Source organism: Opisthocomus hoazin, chromosome 1 (genome assembly GCF_030867145.1).
Source record: "Opisthocomus hoazin isolate bOpiHoa1 chromosome 1, bOpiHoa1.hap1, whole genome shotgun sequence".
In the NCBI taxonomy this organism is placed as follows: domain Eukaryota; kingdom Metazoa; phylum Chordata; class Aves; order Opisthocomiformes; family Opisthocomidae; genus Opisthocomus; species Opisthocomus hoazin.
This window is the reverse complement of record NC_134414.1, coordinates 101,622,942-101,646,647: the sequence shown is the minus strand read 5'-3', so window position 1 is coordinate 101,646,647 and position 23,706 is coordinate 101,622,942. Positions and strand designations below refer to the sequence as shown.

General features: G+C 43.8%; 1 protein-coding gene across 1 annotated transcript in view; it reads right to left on the bottom strand.

Annotated features, from left to right (window-relative positions):
• The window catches only part of LOC104327685 (amine oxidase [flavin-containing] A-like), a 40,297-nt gene extending 17,586 nt beyond the window's left edge, over positions 1 to 22,711 (bottom strand). Inside the window, exons 1-5 of the mRNA XM_075430868.1 lie at positions 22,574 to 22,711; positions 10,344 to 10,438; positions 7,686 to 7,823; positions 1,559 to 1,663; positions 136 to 227 (exon numbers count right to left, since the gene is read on the bottom strand). Coding sequence (XP_075286983.1) covers positions 136 to 227; positions 1,559 to 1,663; positions 7,686 to 7,823; positions 10,344 to 10,438; positions 22,574 to 22,619 — 476 coding nt within the window. The 5' untranslated portion in view covers positions 22,620 to 22,711. The remainder of the gene's footprint in view (positions 1 to 135; positions 228 to 1,558; positions 1,664 to 7,685; positions 7,824 to 10,343; positions 10,439 to 22,573) is intronic.
• Positions 22,712 to 23,706: the final 995 nt, after the last annotated feature.

The window sequence follows — 23,706 nt, the reverse complement described above, 5'->3', positions numbered from 1 at the left end:
AGACCAGCCTCATCTCAGACACCTCCTGCGCTCTCACTGCCTGTACCCCAGCTGTATTCAGCTGTCCCCCAGAACTCGCCAAGAAGCCACTATCATTCTGCAGCTGGATTTCAAAGTGAATAAAGAGTTACGTACTTGGTCCAGCAAATCTTATTTATCAGCTCTTTCATGGTCATTTTGTCCCATTGTTCAGCATGCGGAGCATCCCATGGTGCTTCAGGAGGAATCTGGAGACAGAGGTGAAAGATTCAAGAAATTTTTCAGTACTATACCACTACCTGGTCATAGCTAGTTGGTAGCATGGAGTTGATTGAGTTGGCCAGGAGTTGTTTTGTCCTCTGCACATGGCTGTAAATTTGGAATAAATTCACTAAATGGAATAGTTTCCATTCACACCTTTGGGCATGAATTGTACCACAATGACCAAATCTGGCTTTGTCTGACCAATGAACTATATCCATATTTTGGGACCCTTCTGGCCTTCAGTCATCCAGAAGTGAGGTGTCTATTCTAATTTAGCTGTCTTGGTGTCCTCTAAAACCTGAGGGAAAAATTCTTTATCCAGTCAGAGATTCAGCCAGTTACAAGACAGGTATCCGAAAGCCCTTGTGTCTCTCTGTTAATTTCAGAGGGAGCAAAAATGTCTATTAAATTTAGACAGTTAAATTCTTAATAATAATCCATTGCATGTAAGTACCACGACATGTGAGGACACTGTCGTATATGTGAATCTTTACAAAATGTATATTATTTGACAAAAAAATGTGTAGTATCATGCACAAATTTGATTCTGCAAAACCACATAAACCCAATGAACTTTGCAGGAATACAGTTAGTTATGCTTGAAGGTTATTATAAGGTAGGGCCCCTGATCTGTAGCCAGATTATAAGGCAACTGATAAGTATCTGAAAGACAGCATGACGCTCCAGGGGCTACTTTTTGCATGCAGGAAGATCTGCAGTTGTACCACTTGAATTTTGAAGGCATTTACTGTTTAATAATTTTAGAAATAAAATGACTGTGAAGCTAAACTGGAGCCCAGCTTAGGCAGCTAGAAAAAAGAATCATCCTTACTCAAAAAGACTGTCATGGGGGAAAGGGAAAACCCCTTCTCATCTCCCAGCTTGTGGAATGGTTTTCCCTGGCATGAGAAAGTACATACACTGAGGTTCAATCTAATTTTTTTCAGATATCTTAAACACATTCAGGTCTTTTTGTATCCTCTCATAGAATCATAGAATGGTTTGGGTTGGAAGGGACTTTCAAAGGTCATTTAGTCCAAGCCCCTCTCAGCAAGGAAGCCCTGTTATTCCTGATAGTTCCTGGGCAACATAGATATCTTTCCTGATGGATGTTTCATTTTTTTATATTAAAGAAGCAATAAAAAAGCCTGCCAGAAACAAAACAAAACAAAACCAGGTTTACTCATGATGATGTTTAGCAGACATGGTGGTGCTGGGTTGACGGTTGGACTTCATGATTTTAGACGTCTTTTCCAACCCTAATGATTCTATGATTCTAGTATTGTAGGAAACAGATGCAATTTACACAGCCTACCTCTTTTCCCAGCTTTTCCAGAGTCCTCCATAAATTATTGTAATCCAGATAAACTAAGGGATTCCATGTCGAAGGGAAAACACCTGTGAAATAGCGTGACTTTCCCTAAAATACACATAAGAATATAAGAAACTGAAACACAACAGAACATATCTTCATTACTCAAGAACACAAAAATGTACCTCTTTATTATGCTGAGTACCTTGGGAGGAACCTAGCCTAAAAAAAAAAAAAAAGAAGCCAAAAAAGAAAGGTTTTGGCTGCAGGAAGAAAAATTTCGTACTCTTACAAAAATGGTATCAGTACTTACAACGTGTATGACACATAGCTGCAACAGGAATACGGACTGTGTCAGATAATCCTGTGATATAATGATAAGCAAAACAATCTAACAGCAGCTGGTTCTTTGTGATAACTTTAATCTGGAAGAGAACTGGATGAGCAGCAACATTTTCCTCTTATTAAATGGCTTTGAACCTCCCACCATGTAACTCAATGGCAAATTTCTCATCAGACCTGTTAAATGTTTGCTCTTCTAGGTGTGTTAAAAGTTTGCACAAAGTTACGTGGCAGGAGGCAGCGAAGATGCTGGACCATGACAGGTAGGAGCCGTGGTGCTACGTTGTGTGCAACATATACCACACCAGCCCATGGCACCTTGCAGCTGGGAGTCACAGACCGAGCAAGGGGCTGCAGTGCTGAAGATGCACAAGGTGGTGACCCAGGGACAGGGGGACACACAGCAGGAGCCCCATGCCCCTTCCCTGAACTCAGAGAGAAATAATTTCTTGGTCCTCTCCACTGCTAATTGTGTGCGTGTGTGTAAGCAAGTACGGATTTCTGATACTGTTCAGAACATTTTTCTGCAAAGACCATAACAAAAATAAAAGGTGCAAGATGAAACTCAGAAAGCATAGTGAGCTTTCAGACTTGGAAAAAGCAGTAAACAGGCCAAACTCCCACATTTCGGTCAACTTTTGTCATCCTCAGGGCAGGTATAATAGAATCCTCTGCATGATACTGCTTCTTTATTTTCCTCGAGCACCATTTCTCACTGCCAGTTTGGAGCACTGTGTGTTCAGCCACAGAAAAAAAGACCAAAAATTGCATGCAAAGTGATATACTGCGTGCTACAGCTTTTACTGTCATAAACCAATGCTGTATCAAACACGGAAATCCTGATACAAAGCAGTAATAAACTGCTAATCATTTTCTTCTTGCACAACATTTTATTTTTCAGAAAGATAATCAAATACTACTCCTTCAAATTTCATTTATTGCTAGACTTTTAATTCTGGCCAGGAATGGAGGTGCCATCAATGTGCCTTCCTTGATGTGCTTTAGCACCAATAATGCTGCCCTTAAGCAGAGATGAGGTGCAATGCTGTCAGGTCACCCAACAACAGGTGAAGACAAGTTATTACTGAGTTCTGTCAGGTCGATATTGCAAGGGGACAAAGAGAAATAGGCCCGCTGTTCAGAAGTAGCAGGGAAAACTTCCCAAGTTTTTCACTGTTCAGTAAGACCTCTTTCCATGTAGCTTTTTGATAAGCGACTGGGCTTGTACTGAATGCTCTAACTTGCAAATACATATCCTTGGCTTACTTAACACTTATTTAAAAAGAAAGTAAAAAAATTAACTTCTTCTAAGGCTCCTCTCCTCCTCTTGCTTTCAGCCAAACCTATTCCTGATATTGCTGGAAACAACAGCCCAGGAAGAGTCTTGCTCAGTAACTCTATGATGAGGTTTGCACCAAAACCACTTTTCCAGCTCCCAGTATGAACTCTACTGTGTTCAGCAGCTACAGGTTCAGGAACTCTCAAACTATCCTGATTGCTGCAGATGGGGCAATTAGTTAGAAAACCTGCCCACTGCCTGGCTACCTAATATTTTCCTCCAAATTTTCCTCCTTTATACTAGCTTTAGACCACCATGACCACAGACTGCTGAGGACTATCAAGAAATCTTACGATCGCAACTACTGATACAACATGTATCACACTGGATATTCAGTTATCTGCTATTTGAAAAAAAGAACTACCCTTGCACTACTGATCTGAAAATATTGTTATCCCCACATCTTTGGTCAGTGGCTTAGCTCAGGAAGATCACTGGGAAAACATATTTTGTCCCCTGAGAACTGTGAAATGCCAACTGATAATTAACACAGCCTAAAGTTACATTACCCACTGCTCTCTTTTGCATGTGAAAAAAGGTAACTTCAGCAAGACTGGAGGGAGACCAAGGGCAGGAAAAGCTGGAAAAATACAACAGTGCCAAAAGACCTGGAAGAGGCTGAGACTGAATTCAGGAGCCTGAAATAGTTCACAGGCACACTAAGTCCTTGTGCAGGGAGGCTGGACACATAAGAGTTGGGAGCTGACCAGAGAAAAGCCCAATTCTAACAGATTCCAGGAGAGAAATTCCTATTTCCCATCAGAGAGAGAGCACCAAACAGCCTTACCCACATCAGTTTTTCAACCCTCTCTCTTGCACAAGTATCTCCACAGCAGGGAATAAATCTAGCCCAAATAACCTGGGACTGGTAAGTTATTAATTTGTTTTTAATATTGTTTCCCTGCTAGGCAGAGGAGCTCTGCCTGCACATTTCACAGAGGAGCTCACTGCAAGCAGGCAAGGTCTTGCAATATTCCATTTTTAAACAAATTTATAGTGTTCTGGGTGTATTATTTTGAGAACTACTGTTCTCTTAACTGAAAAGCAAATAACCTACTGGCTTTGTTCCCATTCTAACACAAGGCTGCTTGACTCACCCACAGAGTTTATGTAACTTTTTTTCTCATTTATTGGTGTGTCGAGCGCTTTCCTGCAGACCTCAGATTTGAATCCTGCTGCTTGCCTGGATGAGCTACCCCACACCAGTCCAAAGGAAACAATATCCCCAAGCACCGTAGTTCGGTGGTTAGAGAGCAGGCAGCAGAGAGAGACGTGCTTTGCACGGTCTGCCTTTACCCTGCCCAGGGCTACGTTGCGCCTTGTAAGCCGTAACTACAGGAACTCAGCCCAAGCCACCCCAGCTGCGACATCACCCCAAGTTTCAATTTGTGCAAGAGGAGCAACCAATTCTGCCAGTTTGGAGAAAGGCAAGCGCTGAGGAGGAGAATCCCTTGCACCCCAGGGCAGGGATCACTGCTGACCCCGGGCCGTGCACAGGGTACACAGCTGGAGCAGCAGCTCCCTGCGGCGTGGGCTCGAAGGTGGGCATCCTTCCCTGGTCAGTTCCTCCAGCAGGTCTAGCCTTGCAAGACAATTTCCCTGGCCGCACTGCAGACCTACGGCGATCTGCACAGATTTAGTCACAGACTTACTTGCTGCACCCTAATCTCTTAATCTTCAAAGCAGGTAAAGGAAAGGATAGCTTAGATGGCCGACGTGAAGCATTGCATACGAATGCTCATCTTTTGCCAAGTGCTGCCTTGCTCTGGAAATCATAAGCAAACAAAAAAGTAAAACCAGTCCTTATTTACTAATGTTAGGTGTACTGGAGCTGAGTGCCGCAGCCAGGTATTAGAGGACTGCAGTTACACAAGAAGGTTAATACCACACCAAGGCCCTAACGCCTTCACTTTCTAGGGTCTTCTACTGAAGAGAAGGTGAAAACGTAGCACAGCGTGACCTTCAAGGACGTCTAAAACTAAAAAGCTATCTGCCTCCTCTGGGAAGGGAGAGCTCCAGCACATCTGCCTTCTCTCAGTCCTAAAGCATTCTTGATGAATTTCGGGACAGTAGCCACAGAGCAATTTGGCTGGAAAGCCTGGGGCTCGTAACAAAATCTACAGCGTGAAGTTACAGATCTACGCTGACAGGATACAAACAAATTCTTGATCGATATCAAAGCAGTCCGTGTTACCATGCTAACTGATGGGAAAGAATGAACAAACAAAAAAAAAAGATAAACAATAGTTACATATATTGATTTTTCAAATAAACTGTAACTAAAAAGAAACCTGAAACACATGAAGCAAAGTGTTTTTCAAAGCTTGCAGTACACAGAATTTTTCCACACACATATGGGAAAAATTCCTTCCAGAGCAAAGAAGCTCATGAAATCCCTCTGGGGATTTCCACTTTCCCTTGGCTGCTTCCGTTGCTAGGATAAACTATTTCCCCGGTTTCCCTTAACTCAATCCAAGCAGTATCCTGCAAATCTTTAGAAAGAGCCAAACTGACCCAATTAGTATGGTAAATAAAAGACCAAAAATCTCTTAATCTGAGGATTCTGGAGATTATATACAGTTGAATGACTCGCAACAAAATCTAACGCCATGTTTAGCCATTCCTCAAAACACTCTCCCTCTCGTCTCCGACAAAACTGCATAACGTCTCAAAGAAAGCGTAAGGAGAAAAAGCAGAGGAATACCTTAGGGAAAGAAAAGAAAACAAAAAAAGGCCTGCAATTCATAGGACAAGGATGTAGGAGGAATGAGACCTACTTGAGGAAAAGCATCATTATTATTTACCCAGTGCTTAAGTCTGTCCACGCTGGGAGACTTTAAAGCCCCTTTGCTGTCACTGTGTCCCAACAACTACACTTCCCTTCAGGATGCTGGTTAGCTTGGCAGGACCACGGTGCCAAATCTAGAATTGACCCACAGCCTGTGATCCAGCTGAATAGCTCGTAATGCTTCCTCTTGCTTAGGAACATGCTTCCACTTCAAAGAAAACTTATGAAATTACATGGTCATTAGCAAGGACATGCATAATGTAATGTGAGACAAAAAAAGCACAGCAGCTTCAGTGTCGAAATGCATTAAGGGCTCAAATTCATGTAGCCCATTAAAGCCTTTTATTTAACATACAGAAGATAAGTGCCTTTTAAGATGCTAAGACATCCACGTCTGAGCTTAAATTAAATAGAGCGGACCAAACATTCAGCTGGCACAAATCAGCCCAGCCCACCTGCTGTAGAATTACACCGATGTTACACCAGGTGGTGCAATTAATTTTTGTTGAGTATTGGAGAGTGGCTATGCAATTATTTAACATATGACTATTTTATGAGCATGGCATGAACCTGCCCAGTAAGGAGAGGTTACAGAACCAGATGATGAAACTTTGCAGCATGAACGCATTGCTCTAATTCTCAGAAGAAAAAGGGGGAAGACAACAGAAATTAAAGCAGTTAAAGATCCATCATGTCAGGCTTGCCTCCATCAAGTATGCCAACTCTGACTCACAGGCTTCAAACCTTGTTCTGCCAGAGTCTGGGAAGTACCAGAACTAAAGGATATTAAAAGAATTAAAAAGTGATGGTCTTCAGAAAGTAAAGTAGTTTATGAATTATGGCGATAGACGCTTGCACCTCATACCTATGGATCTTAGGTCTCTCTTTGTCCCTCTCCCTCTGCGTTGGCTTTCGCAGTAGGCCTTGACTAGGATCTGAGCAAAAATTTGGTGGGCTACAGATCTAAGCCAAGGGCTGCTCTGAAGACAGGTTTCATTCCAGTTCCCTTTAGCCACATCACTACCTACGCAGTAGTGGTCATCTGGGCTCCTTCTGCCCCACGTCTCAGACACGAAGCTTACAGCGAGCCTTGGGAGATGTCTCTCACCATTAGCTACAGAGGGAATCTCAGTGAGTCTCAAATTAGCTATCCAACATCCCAATATCCATTGATAAGTAAGATGAATCCCATGCTAAGGGATTGGGAGAGATCTCATGTGATTCTAAGTACACAGGTGGGGAAAATACATTCTACTATCACCAGACCAGTTCCATGACACTGTTGCCCAATATTGTCATTCAATAGTATCCAAGAATATTATATTTTTTTCTCATTTAAATTTGGCTTGTATTTCAGAAACAGAATTTTCTGAAATGTCAGGCAAAAATTCTTTAGAGGATATGTTAAAAGACAATCAGGTGACGAATGTATCCCAAATGATTTAACTACTGTCAGTCCCATTTGCTGAACGCTTTCCAAAAGAAAACAAGAACCATTGATCCCACTGCCAATAAATTAAAATGGAATAGCAACACTTCAAACAAGTGCTTACTGGATTACTAAAAGCGAGATTTAAATGAAACGCCCTTAACGACTGTCAGTAATTTCCAAAGCCCAGTGTAATCTTCAGGTACCTGAACATGAAAGACGCAACACTTACCCCCTTATAATGGATACTGTGGCCCTTGACATTCACTTTATAGGTCTCAATACCCAGCTCTTTTGACAGTCGAAGAATTCGGTTCTGGGTAGGTCCCACATACGAGCCACCAACATCGACATAATTAACTTGACTGTTCTGTCAAAAGAAAGAATACAGGAATCAGAAGCTGTGCAGGAAGCTCCTCAATATAAAAATCTAGAAGTAGGAAGAATTACTCCATACTGACTAGCACTGCAACTATACACACAGGAGAAAACGTGTACTGACTGACTTAACAGCAGGCAGTACTGAGCTCTGTAACAACAGGCATGCAGAGACCAGTGTCTTCGCTCCATCACGCACATGTGTGCAACTGGGTTTAACTCTTGTTTAAATTTCACTATAGTTTTCAGTATTGGCTTTTTAGTCTCACAAAAGACATGAGAAGATGAAGAAATACACAACCAAATCAATACTTTGGCTAAAAGCCTAACCCCACCCAATTCATGTTACTTTTCTTGTCATTGCAAAACCTTTCTCAAGTTGAAACTATCACCGTGCCAAGGCTTTTTTTCTGCCTGTAGATACCTGCTTAGACTTAATGCTGTGGATGCTGAGCACTGCACTGCAGTATTCATGGAGAGTAATCTCCTTTCCAGCATGGCACACCTTGGCTCTAGCCCGGTGCGCTGTGGCCAGCAGCCCCCAGCCGTGCCTGCCACCGAAGGTGCTCCACACACCCCTCAGACCAGCATCACGAACACTTGGGAGGGAAAAAGCAAGCAAAAAGTTTCAGGGACGCATACTATTACAAGTAGGCTGATTTCCCAAGACAGTAACTCTTTTTAACACTGTTTATAGTGAGCATTTTAAGCTAGGCATTCTCAGTGTCACAGAAGGATGGTGTTTATGCTTCATGTTTCATGTACAATGATTTCTGCTGAAACACCACTGTTTATCTCTGGTTCCCCAGCAATGGTAGCTGACATAATTTAAACCTCCCTCACTTCCAGGGTGGGAAGCAGAGGTAATGTCTGTACTACATTACCCTGCGCCACAGGTGACATGTCATTTCTTTCATTTTTTTTTTCTAATGGCAATCAAGACGTGGTCCATTTTAGAAGCAGGAGTGTTATTTCAGAAAATTTTAAGCTGTGTTAAAATGCATGTCTGAGCTGTAATGATGTCTGGCCCTGCTCAGGCTGCTTCTTTTAAGGCTCTTAGTTATCATGACTGTTACAGTACGCAAAGTGAGATGGGAATGAAAGGAGAAATGCTTTGACACTCATGGTCTCAGACAATAGCTTCCCTCTGTAATATTAAAGGCAGAGCAGATCCTGCTGGACTATGTGGGTGGAGTTCAATTACCTTAATACTGATGTTTAACACCATTTTAGACAGCCCAACATATCCAAAACTGCTGTGCAAGGCTGACAAATTTGACTCATGACCCACAGAAGACCTGCAGCTGGAGGCCAGGCAAGGTGTCTTAGGGCAGCTAAAATGGCACTACACACTTCTGGTTAGGCACCCAAATCCCATTTTATGGTGCTCAGAGCTGCTTCCAGACCAGTTTTAAAGCCCCTCCCGTCAAGATAAGCCTACTGGCATATATTGCAATGCAACCTGTCTAAAGAGAGCTCTGTTACTTGACAAAAGTGATGGCAACTTGAGACACCTATCTTCTTTGGGAACTCTACTCCTCCTCTTCCCCCTGGCTAATGATGTCAAACCCAACAGAATCACAGAATGGCTGAGGTTGGAAGGGACCTCTGGCGGTCATCTGGTCCAACCTCTCCTGTCTAGTAAGGCCGCTTAGAGCCAACTGGCCAGGCCTGAGTCCAGACAGCTTTTGAGTATCTCCAAGCAGGGAGACACAACCCTGTTGGGCAACCTGTGCCAGTGTTTGGTCACTCTCACAGTAAAAAAGTGTCTCCTAATGTTCAGATGGTTCAAACCTCCTATGTCGCAGTTTTTGCCCGTTGCCTCTTGTCCTGCCACTGGGCACCACTGAAAAGAGCCTGGCTCCATCCTCTTTGCACCCTTCCTTCCCTCCCTTCTTTACATTGATAAGATCACCCCTCAGACTTCTCTTCTCCAGGCTGAACAGTCCCAGCTCTCTCAGCCTTTCCTCAGATCAGAGATGTTCCAGTCCCTTCATCATCCAGATAGATCATTAATGAAGATGTTGAACAGGATCGGACCCAGTATCAAGCCCTGGGGTACACCACAAGTTACTGGCCTCCAATGAGACTTCGTACCACTGATCACCACCCTCTGGACTAGGCTGTTCAGCCACTTTTCAGTCCATCTCACTGTCTGCTCAATCAGCCCATACTTCATCAGCTTGTCTATGAGGATCTTCTGGAAGACAGTGCTGAATTACTGAACTCCAGGCAGACAACAGCCACTGTTCTTCCCTCACCTACCAAACCAGTCGTTTCATCGTAGAAGGTTATCAAATTAGTCAAGCATGACTTCCTCTTGGTGAACTCCTGCTGACTGATGACTTTCTTGTCCTTCATATGCCTGGAAATGGTGCCCAGGATTAGTTGCTCTGTCACCTTTCCAGGGACTGAGTTGAGGTTGACCATCCTGTAGTTCCCTGGCTCCTCCTTCTTGAAGATAGAAGTGTTATTTGCCACATTGTAGACCAGCATCTCACGAAGCACTTACCCTGATAGTAAATGTCCTTCCTCCAACTCTGTTCTGGGCCTCAAGAACCACCACATTGACCCCAGACTCAGACAGCAATTTGGCAGCTGACAAACCTACCAGAAAAAGAGAAAGTGCTTTAAAGTAAGCGGCAGCAATCAGCCACACTAATGGTCAAAAACTGAACCAAAGCTTTAAGGTCAGAGATTTCAATATTGCTTTCAAAAATTCCTGAGAGAAGTCAGAAACTTTTCATGGTGTCTTACCACAGAAGTCATGTGGCTGCTGCTCAGCTGCATGTTATAACCATCTCCATAAGTAGCATTCACAGACTGAAATTTCCTCCTTCGGGTTAGCATTTTGGCATTTTAAAAACAGTAAAATCTCATTTATTAAGAGACACGCATCTTACTCTTCACCTGTGCAGTGCACAGAAGGGCAGAACCCAGCCTGCGGGGCTTGCAGCGCTACAGCGACAGAAATAATAATACACTAAATAGGCATGTTCCAGCAAGACAGGCTTCCAACTTCTCTCACTCATCCACTCCACACTCTGTTGCTATCTGTTGTGCTCATTCACATGCAGAAAGAAAGTGTGCTTCACTGTCAAGATTCATTTTAAGCAATGGAGTTTGACCATGGCAATCAAACAGGCTGTATGTAGATACTTTATAAAAGGATTTATGGTCTCAGCAAAAATCATCTAATTATGGGACTTCGCGATGGAGGCAGTAGAGACAACTGAAAATTCGATAGGACAGGAGTCCTCTTTGCTTTTGACAGATGCGAGCTGAAATTGTAAAAAGCAATCATGAGTTTGTGAAATCAGATTATCCCGTTGCCCTGCAGGCCGATTTGGCACTGAAGCATTGTTTCTTCGGAGTTGTCTCCCCTCCTAATGTATATGAAAGCCAGCCTTATTGATCAGAACTTCCAAGATACCCTGCAGTAAAGGATAATAATATTATATTAATGTTTATTACACTACCTTGAAATATGATTAAAATCAACTGTTTGTGAGCCTACAAAGAATGCACATCTGAAAAGACCAGAGGAGAGGAATCATTCTGGGCAGTGTTAAGCGTACTCATTTACAGAATCACAGAATGGTAGGGGTTGGAAGGGACCTCTGTGGGTCATCTAGTCCAACCCCCCTGCCGAAGCAGGGCCACCTACAGCAGGCTGCAGAGGACCTTGTCCAGGCGGGTCTTGAATATCTCCAGAGAAGGAGACTCCACAACCTCCCTGGGCAGCCTGTTCCAGTGCTCCATCACCCTCAGAGGGAAGAAGTTCTTCCTCATGTTCAGACGGAACTTCCTGTGCTTCAGTTTGTGCCCATTGCCCCTTGTCCTGTCACTGGGCACCACTGAAAGAAATCTGGCCCCATCCTCCTGACACCCACCCTTCAGATATTTATAAGTATATATTAGGTCCCCTCGCAGCCTTCTCTTGTTCAGGCTGAACAAGCCCAGCTCCCTCAGCCTCTCCTCGTAGGAGAGATGCTCTAGTCCCCTCACCTTCCTCGTAGCCCTCCGCTGGACTCTCCAGTAGCTTTATTCTGAGGACAATACAGAATAGCCTGTAAACTTCAGTGCACATAACCTTTTAATGGGGAAGTGGAACACGATTCACTGGAAATCAGAACTGAGGAAGTTCAAATGGCTTACATTGACAAAAATTATATATATGATTTCCATACTCGTCTAAAAATAACTTTACATTGTTGCACCATACTCTTTAGATTGCTGCTGGAGCAGAAGTATACTTAATTCTTCCATCTATTTAATATTTTCATTTTTAAAACTGATAGCCATTTGTCAGTAAACATCTCACAAATTGATCTAACTTCTTTCAGTAGTTTTTGATAATTTTTTTCCTGCATGGAGAATATCTTATCATTTTTTTATAGTTAATTCTTTAATCCTTTTGGTGATGGTGTTCTCTTCTTCCTCATAAACATAAACACAGAAGACAGAAGTCTATAAAGTTGGAAACACAAACTGCAGCATTTTCTTACAAATATTTGTATTTTTTATATGAGGAGAAATGATTTTTCAAAATATGCAGTGGTTTTTGCCACAAAAAAAGTGGATTTCCTACACAGATAAAATAAAAGGTTGAATTTCTCTATTCTGCATAAATACCAGTGGACACTCAGGAACAAGTGGGTAATTCTTTTGTAAGAAAGTTTACTGTAGATGCACAAGCCTGGAAAAAATGCACATCGTATTCATGTGCTACCCTATGGAACATAAAACAGCAAAAAATCTGGCCTAGGTATGAAAAAAAATTGTACGCAAATCCTTAGTGCCTAAGACCATCCTTTCATGCTGTATACAATAGCTACATTCACGTCACAGCTGTTTAGGAAGAATAATGGTTGCACCAGCCTAGGCTGGAAGTTAAGCTTAATGCTAGTTTATAGCTTAATGCTCGTTTATAGCTTAATTAGAAAATATATCCAAATAACAAAGGACAGGTAAAGGATGAAGATCATGTGGCAATAAGACTGGCATTCTCTAACCTTGCTTGCTTGTAAAACTGTACTTCTTGCACTCCAGACTTAACAGGTTTTTAGCGTAGAAACTGATCCAAAGCAAAGAAAAAACGCTTCAGAGGAACACAGGCTGGGAAAGGGCAAGAGGTACACTGGGACAGCGATGACTTACTGGCAACTGAGAAAGGGCCCAACTCAGAAATAAAACCAATGCAAAATATGTTGATTAAAGATTGTTACTACACATTTATTTGTTTAGAGCATGGAAACACTTTTCTTCTAAAATGAAGGACTAGCTGCAACACCCACCCAGGGGGTACCTCCATGTAGCTGTCTACTGAACCCAACTTCTTCAGCTTCATCCTGGTGTGGGCGACATGCACCGGATACAGGCGCTTCCGCAGGTATGTCTTAAGCATGGTCATGAAGCCTATGTGCTTTTGATACGCAATTAACCTCAAAACAGACTGCATATTTTCTCTTTATCTCTTCTATAACTTCAATTTTCAAGACTTTTGTCGCTGTTCCAGTATCCTCCACAAGACAGCACACCAGTGAGCGACCATTTCATAGAATCATAGAATCATTAAGGCTGGAAAAGATCTCTACGATCATCAAGTCCAGCTGTCAACCCAACACCACCACACCTACTAAACCACATCCCAAAGTGCCATATCCACACGTTTTTTGAACACCTCCAGGGATGGTGACTCCACCACTTCCCTGGGCAGCCTGTTCCAATGCCTGACCACTCTTTGAGTAAAGAAATTCTTCCTGATATCCAATCTAAACCTCCCCTTCAGGCCATTTCCTTTCATCCTATTGCTAGGGGTAAGTGAGAGACCTTCTCCCTCCCAGCTCCTTGCCCCATCTCTGCCCACTCAGCACCCCTGGGGTGGCACGGAGCCGCCCTCCTGCCTCCTTCTCTGGCATCTCCGCGCCCTCCCCAGAGGACATGGTGCACCTCCCAGGAGCTGCCGAGGGGCAGGGCAGGACCTCCGCACCCCAAGGGCCTCCCTGCAACGCCAGCACTGCTCCAGAGCCACGAACCCCTGCCGCACATGGGCTCTGACGCCAGCCACACCATTCTGGGGTAGTGTGGACATCCATGGTGTCCTGTGAGCACGCCATTCCGGGCCCCAGCTCAGCGCTGGGCTGCGAGCTCTCAGGTCGCAGCCAAGACTTGGGCAAGGTATTTTAAATGGCACCCACATATGCCTGCATGGCTGCAGCAGAGCCATGCCTGTCACAGCCCTGGCTGCTGCTGTGTCCCTCTCGCCGCCTCCACCTCCTCCAAGTGCAGCCTGGAGATAAAGCTGCAAACCACCTCAAATCACCAGCCCCGCTCCCTCCAGATATCGCTCCAATTCCATGGACTAGAAACACACTACTTGCCTCAGCAAGATGAAAGGAGCCTGCCAAAACCGCACCTCATTTGAAGTATCTGGCTGTAGAAATTCACTTCTCATTAGATGAGAACAAACAAGGCGAGATGACTTCTACGTCCCCCACAAGGGTTTCTATGGCAATCTCACATCAAGCTCCCCTCGCCTGAAGGCGCCATGCAGGAAAGCTCTATTCCCATTGATTTTGCAGCACTATTAAGGACTCGCAATTGCTGCTGCCACAGATCATACAGCCGTTGCTTTCATTTCAGAAAATTGCCATAATCCCATCATGCAAAGCAGTTTCAAGTGCATCAAAACACTGGACATACAGTTTAAAAAAAAACCAACAGAAACTAAGATGAATTTAAGCCAATCTGCAGGCTACAAGGCATACATCATGGCTGAAACATAGAGATGCTGAACAATACTGAATTTTGCACATAGCCTGATGGAAAATACAACAAAGCATGTCTCTACCTCATAGGAGAGGAAGGTTCAGCTCTACAGGTGGTGCACAAGAGACGTGAGCTTGATTCCCAGCTTAGCTCCGTAACGTGGGAAGTGTTTCGCTGTTTTGTAGGGAAGCATTTATAAGGGTAGCATTTATGAGAATAATTCCAAGTTGCTGCAATACTAGGGTTGATACAGGACATATGAGCAGATACGAGTTCTGCATTACAAATGGTGGGAGTTTTTAGAAAGATACTTTACTGGAAATGTGACAGTAATTCCATAGTAACAGTATAGCAATTCTACTTTTCAAAATCTAGGCTCTGTAAATCCACAACATCAAACAGCTTCGCTGACACACCATGAACAGAAGCAAAAATCACCAGCATCTTTCCCAGAGACAGCACTTCTTACACGACGCATGCCAAACATCTTCAAAACATGCAAGGGCAGTACAATACAGGGCAACCAAGGGCAGTGAAGGGGAGTGGTGACAGTCTGATGCCACGAACCTTTTGGCCTTTCAAACCAAGGCCACTACATATGTGCCATATTGAGCACAGCACAAAAAAAAAGGCAGAGAAGATTACCTATTACTACTAAAAAGGTAACTGTCTGCTAGTTTTCCAGATGCGTTATCTGCTTACTTGCTAGCTTCTTTGACAACGTGCATTTGCCTTTTATGCATCCACTATAGGGATGAAAGTTTACCAGAACCAACCTAATGCAGCATTCCGCTGTAAAACCCTTGTTAATCCACCCCTCCTGTACAGAGTGGGATAATTACATTGTGTGAAAGACTACTAACCCATTACTGCAGTGTTGTAGCAGGCTTTAACTGAATCACATAAGGAGAAAAAAAAAATCTTTCTGGAAAATCTTTACATTTTTCTGATCTTAGCAGGGGAGTAATTCTTAAACTTTTTTTCTCATAATACTTCAGTCAAGTGAGACAATTGTTGATATATCCTCATTAAAGACCCACTGTAACAGCATGCTAATGCTGTCATTATTTTTACTGTTTGTTTCCCTCATGGAAAACCTAACTTTTTCCAAACACAACTGCGTAGTTAAATCTGGCAATGGTCACCTTAGAATCAGCTCTTGTTTTACAACTATAAGTCTCTTTGCCAAGTAAACATGAACCTGTCAATAAAAGAGATGCAAAACATTTCTACCATGACTGTAGGGTAAAATCTCCCCTCCACACCCCTTTCTTCTCTTTCTTGATTTTCTTTTCATTGGCATTTTTGTGCACACCATGGTATCTAAATAAGTTTTAAAATATAGTTAAAATGTACTCTGTTACATCAGACTGACCAGAGAAATCACTAACGGGCAACAACATACACCATGCGGATTTCCTTCACTAAGGATGTGAAGTTTTAAAATTGTCATTGAAAATGAAAAAAAACCCCAAAACTTATTAATTAAATTACAGTCCCTTAAATTTGCACAAAACAGCAAGAATATACAGTGTGGATGACAAGTCTACATTCATTTCTTCTTCAGTGCTGCCTAATACTATAACATCACTAACTTTCTGTTTGTCAGAAACTGTATTTTATTTTTCCATATGTTCTTTCACAATCCTTGTTGTAGAATACTTGATACTGGGGATGAATACTTGATACTAGGTTGCTTTCATTTATTTTGTCATTTTCGTGTAAATGTTTTTCATTTCTTTTTCATCAATTCTTTTTTCCACCCCTCTAGCAAAAAATAATCCAGTTGATTCAGCAAAGATTTCAACAAAAAGACAATAAATATTTTCTATTACAGAGTACATTGTCCAGCTGAGACCAAGCCACTCAAACTGGTTTCATTGGCACTACTGTCTAAATGCTTTCAACAGCTGCAAGCCTTGTTCTGAAGGGCACAAAGACGCTTTCTCATGGACAGTGTTAACAGAAACACAGTGGGCAGGAAGAGGGAATTGTACCCAAGGATGAATCCACTCCTCCGTGCACACCCACTCCAAAGCCCACTGCAGTAAACATCTCATCCCCAGAATAACTCTCTCCTCCTCCCCCCAAAATAAAGGCAGACAAAAGTTAACTAGTACAAGCATGGGGTTAGAAATGGAGCATCCTCCTTCTCCTTGCATATTAAAATGAGTAGCACCAATTAAAATGATGGCTTGATTGTCTAGTTTAGAAACATCTAACGTAATTATCGACGTTGTCTAACTGTTGATAACTGTTTTAATCAGTATGCAGAATAAATTCCTGTCAGTTAAACAGCGATCTTCAGCTAAAGAAGTATGTGAAAAATGTCAGTGCAAAACTATGACCGACGGTCATTACCACAAATATCAAAACCATCAGCTTTTGTATTCCCAGGAAAGACATCATGCCTGTCCTGTGCCAGTTTTTGTTATGCTAGGATATTTAGAGATCCGTCCTAACTACTTGGCTATTTCTTTTGCTTGTTGGAATGAATAACACTGTTAAGACTTCAGACGCACCTAGCTAGCGGGACTACTCTTTACTGCCTTTCAACACCTTTCACCTAAGTCTGAGGCATGGTGCAAAATCTGCTCCTCAAGGACAAACCATAAGATTACAGCAGTCTCTCAGGAGATCTGAACTTGGTAACTAATGAATCATGCTGGCGTACAATTTATTTTTGCCAGAAACAAAACCTGACACATTCTTCTTTCAGAAGCAGAACCAGCTGTGACTACTCAGGTTACCTCTGAGTTAGACAAAGTTTACAAATGATGCATTTATCATAAAAAAAACCACACGAAGAATATGATGAAAGTTGAAGAAAATAATGATATTTCTACATCTGGTTATATAATGAACAAACCACAATCATATTTTGGCCAAAACTAAGTATCTAGCACTGAGCACAACACAGTGTCTTCAACAAAACCCATGCCCCAGGTCATAAGGTTTTGCATCTTTAGTAGCAGAACATTAGAACACATTATAAAGAAGGAGGCAAATGGAAACATTTGGTATTTCTGCTTATTTGCAATTAGTGTATAAAACACCCATAACACTTTATACGGGGGTCTGATTGTTTTGTTCCTGCTGCAAATTTTTCTCATAATGACAGTCAGCTTGCTAGCAGTACATGGGGAACAGAGAGCTCTGTGAAACACTGCTATTAATTTCTGCATCTCAAAACACAGCCTTTAGGAATTTCTGGTACAAAGCGACAATATCATCACCGATCATCAGCTTTCCTGTTGGTTCCAGAAAGAAAGCGGGAAGGAACCATGTAGCTGGAGCCCAGCACAGGGCAGATGTAAAGAGATAATCACACAATACATCTTAGGAACCAGCTATTGCATTCCTACAGGTCAAATTCTGACTAAATTTAGAAGTAACAGCTGAAAAAACCTACTGAAAACTAGTCCAGATTTACACAGGTGGGACTGATTATATCTTCTATCAGTAACTGTGAGTAACTGTGTATTTGACAGTTTATCTGACACTACCACCCACCAGCAGCTTGGCACGCTGTCAGAACAAGCAGAGCAGTATACGACATAAGTTGTGCTGCCATTATAGCAAGCAAGGAAAATCTGCATTTCCTCATTATTCAGTCTTTCACTCAGAGACCACAGCTAGTGCGTAGGTAGCTCAAGTGGTAAGGCTGTCGATCACACGCCATGGAGCAAGAGACGCCAGCACACAGTGCTCTTCCATGGCTTAACAGCTGATCATATGTTTTATTTCAATATAAAGACTAATTACCACCATTGTTACATCCCAGCTCCTCCTACAATTCGTGGCCCTTGGACTCTCCATAAGCGCAACAGAAAACAATGCTGTTTCCTGCACGCGGCTGGCAAATCTCAGCATCCGTTTTGTTGAGCCGTGAGATCTCCTTGTTTCTAGCTAAGAACAACTGCGGTTTTATATGGAAATAAGAACTATTCATGCCAGAGCATGATAATCTTCAGCTTAAGTTTCAATTACGGCTGTGTTTCCCTTGTGCTTTGTGCTTGTAACATGATGTGCTGAAATTTCTTCCAAAAGATGTTTGCATACAAGTTGTCTTGGACTTGTCTGCTTCTGGACATACTTCTGGTTTGCATTATGCAGACAAACATTCTTAATCCTCCATGCCTTCTTTTGATAAACTGGGCCTTCCAGTGTCCAAAATTCAAGTGTAATGTGAGGCGGGCACACAAATACACCCCAAACTTCCACTGAAAAAGGTGGGGTGTTTTGCTTATACTCTTTTTTTGCCAAATTTTGAACTATTTAAGCTTGAACTGTCAGAGTGTGTTTTTCAAGCTGATGATTTTTTTCTGGAACATCTTGGTCAAAGTTGGCTGGCTATTTCTAAACCTCCAAGAAACCAACATTATTCTTTTGAAAACTGATGGCTTTTTTTTTCTTTCTTTCTATTTTGGAAGTTCTAGTAGCCACCTGAAATTTGGCAAGGAGGCAGCCTTTGAGTCAACATTGCCCATTTTGTAATCCATGAGAAAATATGCCCCAGTAAGGTCAGTTAGAAAGTTTTGAGGATTTACAGATCACACATCGGCAGCAGCCATTTTCTAGATCTGAAAAGCTGAAATATCTGAGGTTTCTGTCAAAACTCTCTGAGCACTTAATACTGTCCAGTCACTAACGAGTAGTCCCCAAGGAGTGACTGAGGATCCAGGACCTCCTTACAACCCATCTCGTACCTCAGAGCACCTGTGCATGCTGCATCCTAGGGCCATGGAGCCAAAATCTGAATTTCCCTGTAACTGTTGCCTTAGTTTGTAGAGGAGGTAATGGAGCTGGGATTGGGACATGTCAGGAGAGGTATGGCAGTGACTTGCTGCATAAAAGGGACAACTTCTGGAAGCCATCAGTATAGTAGTTAGTCCACACGGAGGATGACAATCTCCTAGTCCTCAACCAGCGTACCCCTTTAACCCAAGTAGCAGAGGACTCTCTGATGGGATGTCAGGGTTGCAATCCCGATGATTAACCAGACATGTATCCATGGCACATCATGCACTGTCAGCCTGCTGTGTTTATGAGGGAATTACATAGCCTAACAAAAGGTCAAAATCAATCCAAACCAGAATACCCTCTTCATTTCAGTAGAAAACCCTACAAACAGAAAATGGGAGCAATATTCAAGCATAGAAATAAGAACTCCCTGTAGGTACGGGGAAAGTCTTTAACTTCAGGCACCAATTTATTTAATATGCTTGAGTATAAAATGATTTAATTAATATTAACTGTATTATGGGGGACGTTGTCTAATAAGAACGATAGCAACACATGCCTGGAGCATTTCCCAGCCATAATCCACATTTTTAACATGCACGCCCATGTGAAAAGAGGAACCTAGCCCAAGCTCTGCATCTCCTTCTCCACAGGGGTCCAAACATACTTGGTGATGCAGTCTGGAGGACAGTGTGAACACGATTCCATGGGGTACAGCAGGAAAATCTCAGCAGTAGAGTCCACCAGAGCTGGACTTCCAAGAGCTTCCCCACCGTGAAGCACTCCTTCCAGCAGCTCCCTCCATCCCTAGATTGCAGCTTCCTACAGGCAGAGTCGACTCCGTGTCCCTGTGAATCGCCACGTACAGATGCGTGCATACAAGGGCCAGGAGCACTGGGTGTGTTAGGTTGTACGCAAATCAGCTCTCAAGACCATGCGTCACTTTGAGGAATAGGTAACTCCAGAGATGCCAGTCAGGGTTTGAGCTTCATTTTGCAAATATTGTACAAATGTTTTTAAAAGCTACAATCTCACTGCTGGGAAGCTCAGAATTAATATAACAAGCATCTTGTTTATACCCAATATACATTTCATGTATTTCTAGTAAAGAACTAGTTTATCCTGAAGTTTCCCATCCTTTCTTTCAAGCATCAGGTAATGACTAAGTAAAATACAGTAGAAGGAGAGAAGACAGTAATCTTACCAAACATATCTTCAGAGAAATAAGCAGCAGCAAGTCAAGACTTGAGTCAGAGAGATGTTGAAGGGAAACACTCTCCACACTGGAGCATGTTTTACTATTCATCTCACCAGAAACAAGATTCTAGATACAGATTACTTTTATTAAGACCAGAAAGCAGCACTGTCTAACCTCTTACAGAACTGAGGTGTAGGTACAGGATACAGGATCGGTACAGGAACCGTAGTGACAGAGAAGCTGTGTGAAAAGCAAAACAAACCAGGAGCTGATAGGAATTACAGGGTCCAGCTATGAAGGGTATTGTATATTAAAGATGGATTAATTATGAAATAAGTCATTTATTGACCATTTTTCTAAGGCTGCTTTCTTAAAATGATATATGTTCTAATTTGTAACAGCCAAAAAAAAATTTCTATGCCACGGGCATGACAGAATCACAGAATGTTAGGGGTTGGAAGGGACCTCTGTGGGTCATCTAGTCCAGCCCCCCCACTGGCAAAACAAATTCCTGTACCCCAAGAGTGCTGTGACATGTTTATTTGTCTTCCTAATGCCACTGACAAATTTTCAGGGGCTGTAACGCCTTGAAATTTCCTGCTTGGCTCCATTTCAGACTCCACACCAGGCTTTAATCCAAGGCATAAGTGTTCTGAAGTAACTTACCGATTCTTGCACTAGTGAGGCACCACTTACAAGTGCTCGATGCATTTCCAAAACACTGCTACAGGTTGGAAAGCCGGAGGCGCAAGATATCCTCAAGCAACGAAGCGTTTCCCAGAGCCCTAAAAAACATACTAAGATCATGTCGCCACCAGCTGCACGCAGCACGGGTGGTAATTCCCTAAGGGCACACCGTGCATTGCAGGAACCTGAAGGATGAAGACCAAATGACTCCTGCTAGCAGAAAAATACCCAGGCATCTGGTAAAACTAACAGGCAAGCAACACTAGGTCCAAACTCTTTCTGTTTGGCAATACTGTGGATTATTTATATAATTATGCTGTCACAAATCATTATTTAAAAAATTTCTGATGTTCTAGCAAATGAAATAATGTAATTAAGTAATCAATTTACTATTTTGTGCATTAATTTACTGCAGATTAATGAAAGGAAAGCCTCTGACTCCTTCTCAACTCTAATAAAAACTAATTTTACCTATTCAGTAACAGTTGCAGCATCACTGAATTCACTCAGTCACGTAACTCACCTTTTCTGAATCTTTAGTGAAGACTCCCTGAAACCTGGCTGAAGCTGCTAACGCAGTATTTATCTGACGGACAAACCAAATACAGATTTTCTCCGACATCGCAACATTCTCATCTTAGGTACCACCACGTACCATAAGAATAATTACTTCTATTTTTTTTTTTTAAGCACGAGGATCAGGGGCCTAACACGCTTGCTAGTGTTAAGGTAGATCCGAAGAGTGTTTTGAGAAGAATTTCCCAGGGAAGCGTGAGGAGCCCATCGCACTGGGGGAACGTGGCTGCCTGTAGCACGTCTCTTCTCGCCGTCACCAAACCGAACCCCTGCTTACAGACGTTCCCAGATGACTTTCTGCAGCGTTTACCAAAAGAACGCAACTGCCAGCACCGCAAGAGCCACCGAGAAACCCACAGCTCCGAAACACCGCCCTTCTCGGGAGGCAAAACCCCTCCGCCGGTGACCCCGCACTCCTCGGCACCTGTGGCACCACAAACTCAGTTCTCCCACTTCTCTCTCTTCTGACGAGCACGAAGTAAAAACACACGCCAGGAGCAGCAACTGCGCCCCAAAATAGCGACCCGGATAATTTTTCCTTTTCTCTCCCCCCACCCAGTGCACCTGAAGGCCCTAGAGACGCGACACTCGTTAACCCTCGCCCAAGCCTTCAGGCCGGCCGCGGGGACGAGCCGCCCCCGGCCCCGCGCTGCCCAGCCGGGAACACCCAGGACCCGAGCACCGGTGTCCCCCGGCCGAGTGCGGGCTCTGGGACCGCTCCCGAGGGGTCTGCCCCGGGGGATGCGCGGCGGCCGCGCCGGACCCACCTGAGATGCCGCCCCCGACCACGACCACGTCGTACGTCTCGGCCATGGCGCTGACCCCCCCCGGTCCCGGCCGCTCGCTCCTTCCCTCCTTCCCGCCCTCCCGCGGCGGCGGCGGCGGCGGCGGCAGCGGCTTCGACCCGGCTCTGGCGGGCGGACAGCGCCGCGCCGTCCCGCCCGCCCCAGACCCGCCCCTGGGCGGCCCCCGCCCCGCCTCCACCAATGGGCCCCGTTCTGGGGGCGGGGTCTATGATATCCCCGCCCCTCCGGTGCTCGCCCGGGGTCCGGCCTGACGGAGCGGTGCGAGGCGGCGGCGGAGCGGGAGGGCGGCGGGGGTGGCACGGGGAGAGCTGCCCGGGGAGGGCTGTCACCCGGCGCTGCCTCCGGGTGGAGGTTTGGCCTGGGCACGGCTCGGTACCGGCTGGGTTTGGCAGCAGCCCGTCCCGGGTGCAGCAGAGGGGCTAGGAGGCAGACAGGCGGCAGCGCTGTCAGCCCCGCCTCGCTGAGCCCTGTTACCGATATAAACTGGTAAATAATGCGTGCGAGCAGTGGGTGCGGGAGGAGAGGAGGTCGGTGTCGCAGGTTCCAGCAGGACACAAGCCTCCCCTTGTAGGAGAATGAAGTCGCACTCGGTCCGTGAGCCAGGGAATGCAGGGTTCACCTTCCCGCCAAAAGCAGCTTCCCAAAGACAGTTCCTGAAATAACAGCTGGTTGCCAAAATGCCAGTTTTGTTTGTACTTCTGCTATTGCTGCTCTGAAGTACACGGTAGCTGCGATTTTTTTTGTGCATTTTACAGCTCGTACAGTTTTTATTGTCAGAGTCTAAATGTCATCTCTGTGAAGCTAAGTAGAAAAAATAGAGAGCCTGCCTATCCCCTTCCGAGTGAACACAGAAGACCGCTACAATTCACACAATTACAGAAAATCCTAATCCCACTTGATGTTAAATACTGATACAATTTCGGAGCGTTGCCCAACTCTGCAATCATACTCCATACCAGGGCATGACCAAAGAATTGAATGGGAGTGCAATACTACACAGTCGGTGTCCTCAGAAGTGCTGTGGCTTTCTTACAGCAGGAAAAAATTGGACTTTTGGGTTGTGCTAATCATGCCAAATGAGCAAGACATGGACC